Source organism: Odocoileus virginianus, chromosome 10, assembly GCF_023699985.2.
Source record: "Odocoileus virginianus isolate 20LAN1187 ecotype Illinois chromosome 10, Ovbor_1.2, whole genome shotgun sequence".
Taxonomy (NCBI): Eukaryota; Metazoa; Chordata; class Mammalia; order Artiodactyla; family Cervidae; genus Odocoileus; species Odocoileus virginianus.
The window spans coordinates 11385518-11396397 of record NC_069683.1 but is presented as its reverse complement, the minus strand read 5'-3'; the positions used below and the strand labels follow the sequence as shown (position 1 = coordinate 11396397).

The 10880-nt window shown below is 35.3% G+C and overlaps 1 protein-coding gene across 2 annotated transcripts in view; it reads left to right on the top strand.

Moving 5' to 3' along the window:
• Nucleotides 1-6146: 6146 nt before the first annotated feature.
• The window catches only part of LOC110148489 (olfactory receptor 4A15-like), a 10411-nt gene continuing 5677 nt past the window's right edge, over nucleotides 6147-10880 (top strand). The window contains exons 1-2 of one of the 2 annotated variants that reach the window (XM_070472842.1): nucleotides 6147-7046; nucleotides 10017-10022. In XM_070472842.1, the coding sequence (XP_070328943.1) occupies nucleotides 6147-7046; nucleotides 10017-10022 (906 nt within the window). Of the gene's footprint in view, nucleotides 7053-10016; nucleotides 10023-10880 lie in introns of those variants that run through there. The other variant, XM_070472841.1, reaches the window with a different exon arrangement.

Here is a 10880-nt window from a genome sequence, read left to right as displayed (position 1 = left end):
TTCTGTTATATATACTAAGTTGATATCCAACTGCAGATGTACAAAATTGAAGACATTGCATGCAAAAATTGGGAAATAATGGGAAGTAAGTATAGAAATCGGAGCTGGTGACACGACATTGGACGGCATTTGTATTTATAGGTCAGGAAACAGGAAACATCCAACTAAAGACCCTCAGAAAGATGCCTCAGTGAGTCCTGAGACAATCCAGCACAAGACCTATTCATGGTTTCAGCTACTCTCACTGAATACGTGAATTAGTTTAAGTGGGTCTCAAAAATTACACCTTGGAATTAGTGCATTATCCATCATGAAGTTAGTAATTCAGCATTAGGGCCAAGCTTCTTGGAATGTAAAAGTCTTTGTAAACTTTCCATTTCTTTAAAGGACTAGTGATAATTATAATTAAAGAACAACTCTATTTCAAGTATTGATATCAATTTTCTACTAAAATGTAAGCTGTGTAATGTATCACTATACATGGAAAATTAGGATGCATTTATAGTTAGGAATCAATAAATGACAAACAATGCATTTGTTAAAGAAATTTTATAAAGTTAATTGATTTTAAATTAATATCTGCTTTTACTTTTACTATTTTCTCATTCTTTCTTTTATTTTTAATTGTATTCTTTTGCCTTCATTCTATTTATTGTACTAGTTAAAATATTTAGTTCTATAAGAATATCCTTTTTATTCAGTTTCATTTATCTTGTATAGGAAAGTTAATATATTTCAATTTCTTAAAATAAAAATCAAAAGCATGATACTTAGTATAAGTGCTGAAAAAAAAAAAGACACACACACACACACACACACACACACACACACACACACAGAGGAAATGAAATAATGTAGAATTAAACTTTTCCCCGTCCCATACCAGATTCTCCCAGTCCTTCCCGTGCAGGCATTACACTCTGTTGTTAGGATTCTTCAAGTAAAAATCTGCAAATACAGGGCATTTTCATGTATTTATCTGTGCCTATGTTTCAGTGTATAAATTTTGGGCTTTCCGGGTGGCTCAGAGGTGAACAATCTGCCTGCAGTGCAGGAGACTTGAATTTGATTCCTGGGTTGGGAAGAACCTCTGGAGAAGGGAATGGTGACCCCTCCACCACTCTTGCCTGGAGAATGCCATGGACAGAGGAGCCTGGCAGGCTATAGTTCACAGGGTTACAAAGAGTTCGACACAACTGAGTGACTTTCATTTTCAAATTCAATACATGGCATTTTCATACATTTGTATTTCTGTTTAAGCGTATAAATTGTGCCTTTTACTGTTCAACCTCCTGAATATTTTTAGATATTAATTTCTACAGGTCTAAGTCATTCTAGTTTCCTCCTACTGCTTAACTTCTTTAAAAAACTACACTACAATTAATTCACCTGGCCTTCATGTTTTCTCCAGTCTTTTTCAAATTTAAGTAATTCTGCAATGAAATTTTGAAGTTTTCCGCATATGAACCCCTAGAAATGGAATTGCTGAGTCAACTGTTTTATGTATATAAAATGTTGATGTTCATTGTTATTGTCAGAATGTCATCTATTTAGGCATTTTTCCACACATTTCAAATTATTTGTATTCCTTTTCCATGAACTGCTTATGAGTGAATTTTACATATTTTCTTGGATTGCTGATCTCTTCCATACTCATTTGGTAAAAGCGACCATTTTACCAATGTTTATTCTTCCAATTCTAGAAAATGAAATACCTTTACTTGTGTCTTTAACTTCTTTCATCAAGTCATATATTTTCAAGTGCATCATACTTTCATCTCCTTGCTTAAATTTATTCCTGTATATTTTATTCTTTTTGATGCTGCTGTAAATTGGATTATTTTCTTAATTTTTAACATATTTTGTTATTATATGTAAATGCAACTTGTTTCTTTATATTGATTTTGTGTTCTGAAATACTGTTGGATTTGCTAAGCAGTTCTAACTGTCTTGGTGCAATTATTTGCATTTTCTGTTTGTAGGATTATGTCTACTCTGTACTCTTCAATATGGCTTCTTAATCTTAGTATCATGCATATGAGTTTATATATGTCAGTGTGTTAATCTGCAGTTTATTTGTTTTATTGATGACTAGTATTTAATATTATGGATGTATCACAGCTTATCTGTATCCTTTTCTTTATTCTTTTCTCGATATTTTGGCTATTTCCAGCTATTTGGAATTATGATTAAAACTGATCTAAGTATCCATGTAGAATTTTGACAAACAACAAAACAAACCAGAAAAAAAAATGACATCATAATTTTCAAGACACTAGATTTGAAAAATAAGTGACTGTGATTACTGAGAGATGGGAAACAAATTGACTTGCAAGATTTTTTCCAATTTATTACCTTTAAAAAATTTCCATATTGTGCTACAGAGAGAAATACTTCAAAATATCCATGTAGACTCTATGAGTTGAGGAGATGAAGTTAGGGATCTGAGAAGACCAAGGCAGCCAAAATTCTGAGAGTAGAATATTATAGATGATACACCTGTAATCTGGGATAGGGGGGAGGATGAGAGAGAGAGGATTCTGGATAACAACGGAGGATCCCCCTCAACTATTCATCAGAGAACTGATCAGTGCACACATTTAAGAACACCTAAGGATGGAGAGGAGAAGGCAGTGGCACCCCACTCCAGTACTTCTGCCTGGAAAATCCCATGGATGGAGGAGCCTGGTAGGCTGCAGTCCACGGGGTCGCAAAGAGTGGGGACACAACTGAGCGACTTCACTTTCACTTTTCACTTTCATGCATTGGAGAAGGAAATGGCAACCCACTCCGGTGTTCTTGCCTGGAGAATCCCAGGGGCGGCAGAGCCTGGTGGGCTGCCGTCTATGGGGTCGCACAGAGTCGGACACGACTGAAGCGACTTATTAGCAGCAGCATCAAAGATGAGGAAAGATTTATCCAGATGGTTAGCATGAGGAGGGCTGGTGTTCAGGCTGGGCCAGGCAGAGCGCCTATTCTAACCAACTGGAAAGCCTCGCGGTTCCCTGGGGCAGTGCTCTTGGTTGAATACTTAGGAAGATTTTGCATTGGTAGTGGGGCATGATTATTCCTAGACTGAGAACTTCTCAAGACTTGCTTCAAACACCATATGAAGATTTTTTCAAAAGAAATTATAAAAGGAATGATACAAAAGAATCAAAGTAAATATCCTGTTCAGAATTTTGTATGTTTGTTACTGTGAGATATTCAAATATTCAAGTATTTTCCTAGTGATACCCTTGTGTTATGATAGTATAAAGGTTATACGAGGCACATGAAATGTATTAGGAAGTCTATTAATTTCTTCCCTTCTGAGAAAGTGCGTGCTATTCCAGATTAGCTTTTATATAGAACTTGTTGATCAAATCTATATGGGAATGAACTTTTTTGGGGGTCGAAAGATAGAATTCTAGTCATGTAAATTTAAGTATTAGATTATCCTAGTTTTAAAGTATTTTTCTCTGAGTTTATAAAGTTGTGTTTTTCATGGCAGTGGTCTATTTTCTTTCAATTGGCAAGTATGCTATCAAAAATTAATTAATCATATCACCTGATTATCTTTTTAAGGTTTGTAGAATTTGTAGTGATGACCCTATCCTCAATCTTGATTCTAATAATTTATTTTTTCTTATTTTTATAATCCATTTTGCTAAGGAATGGATTACTTTTATTTAACATTCAAAGAATAAATTGAAACCAGCTCAGATATCTTCAAAGATAAACCTTACATTTGAACAGATTTCCTGTTTTGAAAGTCAAGATTTACACAAGAATGTTTTCATATATTTTATTTCTGTCCAGACTGGACATTTCCGTGAGATGATCTCAAGTTGTTTTTCATGATTTTCTCCCAGAGGACAGGATTCTATAAGTCATGTACTACACAGTGATTATCCTGGTGGTATCTCTGGAGATAAAGAGTCTACCTCAAAATCATGATTATGGTCCCAGTGAATTTAATTAGACAACAATCACATTTGGAGATGAAGCAATTGAATGACTCAATAATACGAGACACAATTAAATGTAGACAAAGTGTTTATGACCCTGTGCCCTTACCTCAGAGAGTATTTGTCTCTAGCAGCAACCACATGACAGGCTTCTTCTCGAATTGAAATGATGGACTCAAAACATAAAAAAGTGTGAATAAGAAGTTATTCTTCAGGAAATCCAAAGTTCAACAGTGCTATTTGAAGTCAGGACAGTATAAGTGACTGAGAATCAAAATGTTGCAAAAGCTCTTTCACTATTTCATCTTCACTGCTATAAGCGCAAAGAGCAAAATTTTTGTGGTAAGCAATTCTTGCAGAATTTGAAGTTTTCTCTAGCTCTCCTCAATCAAAATGCTGATTCAACATTTGTTATCAGAACACATCCTGCCAACAATGAATATTCTGAGTTTCTGTTGACAATCAAGATTCAAATTGCTTAGGTTACAGGACATTGATGTTCGTCTTTGAATCCCAACAATTTGAAAAAGTAATTTTCTCTGAATGACAGAGATGAATTAGATTTCTGGCAAGCTTGAGAAGAGTTGATCATGTGGAAGCAGTTCAAGGTCCAGTGATGGTGCATGTATCTTGCTCTCTGTTCCCAGAGATGGAGTGAGTTCATGAAGGATGAGGAAGACAGCATGGGGTACAGAACATGGATTGAAAGGGTTTCTCTCTATGCTGGTAACTCAGGAAGTATATTTATACATAAAATTCCGAACTAGGCTTTACATTTTCTAAGAGTACATTTAAGTTTTTTAAGGGTTCTCCTTTGTGATTTTCATAATCAGCTATGTTAGGAATCTTTTGTAACTTCTGAAAAAAATCTGCAGATTAAGTCTATTCTGTAATTCTCTTCTTGAATACTTTCATATTGTAATGGTCTAGAGCATATTAACCTTCTCAAAAATATTCTTAGAAATTAATTTTAAATGCAACTATTTGGAGATATTTTTGTGGGCAAATATTTTTAAATCTGATAATATGCTCAATTAATACATGCTCTAAATATAATGTTAATCTGCTAAAATTAAAAGATGAGGTAGCATCTGTAGACTTTGATTCACTGACTTTCAAGAACAAAAATTAAAGTGTAGTAAGCAAACTGTGACTACAGTTCCTACTTGTTTGTTCATAGGTGAGGGTCAACAACCTGTCATATATCTGATGACCACTTAGAGGTATTCTTCCTTTAACTGCTTGTTTATATATTTTATGCTACAATTTTATTTATATCTATTATAACTTAATAGTTTAAATTTTTTTTTGTCTATTTTAGATTTAGCTGTGTATATCCTCTAAAATGTAAATAATTTCCACAAATTACACTTGTGGAAATTACAAATTACATTAACCCATAAAAGGTTAATATTGTCAAATATATCTATTTGGGATTTTAATCATTTGTTAAGAAGATTCTTCTACTCCTAAAATGTGCAAGGTAACCTCCATTAATTGGAAAGTAAATAAAAAGTAACTCTGGGTTTCAGTTTAGTTCAGTTGCAGCTCAGTGGTGTTCAAGTCTTTGCAGTACCCCAGGCCTCTCTGTCCATCACCAGCTCCTGGAGTTACTCAAACTCATGTCCGTTGAGTTGGTGATGCCATCCAGCCATCTCATCCTCAGTTGTCACCTTCTCCCACCTTCAATCTTTCTCAGCATCAGGGTCTTTTCAAATGAGTCAGTTCTTCGCATCAGGTAGCCAAAGTATTGGAGTTTCAGCTTCAGCATCAATCCTTTCAATGAATATTCAAGACTGATTTCCTTTAGGATGAACTGGTTGGATCTCTTTGCAGTCCAAGCGACTCTCAAGAGTCTTCTTCAACACCACAGTTCTAAAGATATTATCTACATTATACAATTTAATGAACTTCCAAATGGAAAGCTAGTTGTGGCAACTCATGTATTTAATACTGTGGCTTTTTCCCACACATGCCTCTAATCACTCACCTCTCTATTAGACTATATGATTGTTGAGATTAGGATTAATATTTTAATCAGTCTTATAACATCTGAAAATATGGACACATAATAAACTGTACTGCCTAACTGTTGCATAACTAAATTAGCCTAAGCTTTAGGGAAGTCACTATTAATAATATATATTTACAGGTAATTTTGTCCAGAACTCTGAAATATGACATACAGAAGAACCCATGGAACAAAGGAACAATGTAACTGAATTTTTCCTCCTGGGGCTCACTCAGAGCCCCCAGGGTCAGAAAATACTATTTGTCATCTTCTTGCTCATCTACATTGTGACAATGGTGGGCAACCTACTCATTGTCATGACTGTGGTGGTCAGTCCAACCCTGGATGCCCCTATGTACTTCTTTCTTGGCTACTTATCATTTATGGATGCTGTTTATTCTACTACAGTCACCCCAAATATGATTATAGACTTACTTTATGAGAAGAAAACCATTTCCTTCCAAGCTTGCATGACCCAGCTTTTTATAGGACACTTATTTGGTGGTGCTGAGATTTTACTCCTGGTGGTCATGGCCTATGACCGCTATGTGGCCATCTGCAAACCCTTGCATTATTTGACAATCATGAATCAGCGAGTGTGTGCTCTGCTTCTGCTTTTGGCCTGGGCTGGTGGGCTTTTACATGCTGTCCTTCATCCTCTCTTTGTTTACAACCTCCCCTTCTGTGGCCCCAATGTCATGGACCACTTTGTGTGTGACATGTACCCCTTGTTAAAACTTGCCTGCACTGACACCCAATTTATTGCCCTCACAGTCCTGGCCAATGATGGGGCGATCTGTATGGCCATCTTCACACTGTTACTCATCTCCTATGGGGTCATTCTGCGCTCCCTGAAGAATCGTAATCAGGAAGGCAGGCACAAAGCCTTATCCACCTGTGGCTCCCACATTACTGTGGTTGTCCTCTTCTTTGTGCCCTGTATTTTTATGTATGTGAGACCTCCTTCCACCTTACCCATTGATAAATCCTTGACTGTGTTTTACACCATTATCACCCCTATGTTGAACCCTCTAATCTATACTCTGAGAAACGGTGAGATGAAAAATGCCATGCAAAAGCTCTGGGACAGAGGCAAAAGAAGAAAATGAAGCAGCATGAATATATATAATATATATATATATTTAATCCAGTATTGTTCCTCCAAGGAAAGCCATGCGTGATTATTTAACTGGAAAAAAATATCTTCTCTGCTTTAATAAGTTGAACATAATGAAAAGATTTATTTGGTAAGAGTCTTAATGATCAAAATATGCTTTTAATATTTTCATTATTTTTTTAGTTCAAAGTATATATTATGTAAAGATTTCCACAATTTCTTCAGAAAATATTTATGGTTTATGGTTGTAAAAGTTCTCTTGAGACTACAAATTTATTTTCTATATGATGAGTTAAGCTATAGTTAATATTTTAAATTTATTTAATTAGTGGAAGATTTTATGTTTCTCTCTTAAAAACTGATGTTTTAGAATTAATAAGGCTCATTACAAATTTAAAAAAAAATACAAGAAATATGACATAAAATTTTGGTTCACTGCTCTTCACACAAAGACAGCACATATTAATATTTGAGGCACATGAGTTATTCTTCCATCTGTAAGGTACTCTTCATATACTATTCTTCTTATGTTACTTAGAATGTTAAAGTCAAAGAATGTTTCAGAGTTGTAATATTTATCATGAAGAGGCTACATGAATAATCTGAATAAGCATGGTGTAAATGCAGAAAAATAACCAAATCTTACTTATTTTCCAATTGGACAATCATGTTATCTCCTGAAGCTTACCAGCTTTGTTAGGAGTTAAATTTTTAGAAAGATTATTGTTTCACCTTCCCTGATACTTTAGAATTTCTGGTAAAACCTCCACTATTTTTCAATATCCCTGTTTCTTTGTTTATAGTGTTTCATAACCTCTATAGAGATGAAGGCTCTGTCTTTTATGCATAAATTTAGCATAACTCATCATTCATGAGCTTCAAATTCGCATTACGGAACTTGACAACAGACATTTTAAGTGATATCATTATTAAGAAAGATTCTGACAATATATGCCATTCTTGTTTCTCTTATTAATGAAACACAGATTTAGTCAAGACAAGTCAAATCATTTGTGAGACCAACATGCACTGTTTAGTCGCTCAGTTGTGTCCAACTCTTTGTGACCTCATAGACTGTGGCTTAGCAGGCTCCTCTGTCCGTGGAATTTTGCAGGCTGGAATACTGGAGTGGGTTGCCATTTCCTTCTCCAGGGGATCTTCCTGACCCAGGGCTGAAACCTGTATTTCCTGTGCCTCCTGCATTGGAGGAGAATTCTTTACCTCCTTGAGTCACCAGGACATAACTAACACAGATTATCTATCAGGTAATAGAGTCTAGACTATATTATTTTATTTGACAGAGACATCATTCATAAAATCCTCCCTCTTTTTCTGAAACAGGCTTGAAATAAAATATTAACTGCCTCTAATATGGTTAGAAGCATGTGCTTGAAGAAACTTATTATTCTGTCTCCCTTAGTCAGCCTGGATTCGTGTGGGGCTAAGGATATGGGGCAATGGATGCTTTTCACTTGTAAGTGATACTAAATGAGAAATCTCATATCCTGATTTTTATACCTTTTACATAGAGAGTTCTTATATTCAAATGTCTTATATTTCTTGTATTTCTCAAAACCTTCTCAAACACAATACTATTCACCAAATAGTATTCACAAATACTATTCACCAAACTTCTGGTTTACCAATTCTTAAATAATTTGTTCCTTGACTTTTGGATGTTGCTATAGAAGTAACATTTTCTGTCCCTCTCCAGAATCATAACTTAGTTCCTTTCTAATGTGGTGGTATTTGGAGGGGGCCCTTTGGGAGATGACTAAGTCATGAAGGTGGCGTTCTGATGATTGGGGTTATAGTGTGTGTGTGACAGTCGCTGTGTCTGACTCTGCGACCCCATGGGCTATACAGTCCATGGGATGCTCCAGACCCGAAAACTGGAGTGCGCAGCCTTTCCCTTCTCCAGGGAATCTTCCCAACTCAGGGATCGAACCCAGGTCTCCTGCATTGCAGGCGGATTCTTTACCAACTGAGCTGTGAGGGAATCCCTGATTGGGGTTAATGCCATTATGAAGAGACATCAGAGAGCTCACATGACCCTTTTGCTATGTAAGGACATAGGAAAAAAAGATGACTGTCTATAAACTAGGGAGGAGAACTCATCAGATACGGAATCTGTTTTGGTCCCTTAGTTTTCTAGCCACCAAACTTGTGAAAAATAATTGTTTATTATTTAGTTTATCCAAGTTGGTGGTATTCTTTAACAGTAGCCCAAAAAACCAAACAGAGAAATTTAGTTAATTTTCAAATTTGTTTTTTTATTTCAAGTGATGAGATAAATATCTTTGTGAATTGCTTGTGTTTATTTATCTACAAGTTCCTTGAAGTCAGGAAAAGTTTTTTCATTGACTTTGTGTTTTCTATTCCTTGCCCAATGTAGGGGATATAGCACCCACTTTATAGCCTTTTTCAGTTTTTTTGAATTCTTGATCTATTGGAGTGAGAATATTTACTGATAAATTTTGAATAACACTTTTTACAGAAAAAAATGCATATACTTATTATAGATATTTACTCTTCTTTGACATTTGCTAAGTAACTTATTTCCTATGTGTGTATATAATTAGAAAAATATATAAGCATGTTATTTTGATATTCTTTCACTGTTTTATTTTTTCTAACACATTCTTTTGGAAAATTCCATTTCCTTGCAATGATTTTATAAACTTTAACCTCTTGTTTGTTTTTTAAAACAACTTTTGAAACTATTTCCCACCCATTAGCATTTATTTTGTTTTTGATGAGGAAATATCTAAGCCTCTTTTCCTCTGCAGATAATATAGTCTACCAACATAATTATTACTTTCAGTTAATTTGATATTATTTTATTTAGTATGTCAGATTTTACACTACCTAGAATATTCAGTTTTGGAGCACTTTCTCCTCTTCCTCCTCCTCAACCTTCCCCTCCTTCACTACAAACTGTTAGTCACTCAGCCTTGTCCGACTCTCTCTGACCCCTTGGACTGTAACCTGCCAGGCTCCTCTGTCCATGGAATTCTCCAGGCAAGAGTGTTGGAGTGGGATGTCGTCATGACGTCCCATGACGACATTATTGCCATTCCCTTCTCCGTGGGATCTTCTCAACTCAGGAGTTGAAATCAGGTCTTCATGTCAGGCAGATTCTTTACCATCTGAGACACCAAAATTTGGGATAATTTTCAATTTGAAATCTTCCCATAAAGATAAATTTATAGTCTCATGACTCTACATATTTATTTTAAGGAAAATGACATGTTTAAATATTTTGTTTTTCTATCCAGAATAAGATACATACTGTGAAGATTGATTAATGTCTCAATAAACATATGCAATCATCTCCAAAAAGTGTTTATGGACCTTTCCTTTGTTTTCCTTTTTGAAAAAGAAGACTCTCTTATTTACACTTGATTCACATCTTCAATGAGCTGCTCAGAAAGGATCAGTATCCTTTGCTGGCATGAATAACAGCTCAGTTCTCAAAGCCACAGGCATATGTCTGTATTCCAACATTCATAGGCCTGTATTCAACAACAAAAGTATTTATCCTACTACACTCTCAAATTTGTATCCAACCTCATATAAATCACTATGACCACCTGTACACACGTATTCAATGTTACGTGGGTTTCTACACAATTGGACGTTTGTGTCTGTAAATAAACACACCCATGTCTGTATTTGACCACACATGGATCAGTATCTGACTACTGATATGGATGCATTTGTATATGCATATGCATATATATTTTATGTGATCACACACCAGCCTATATCTGTCCAAACACACAGGGTTATATCTTTCCAT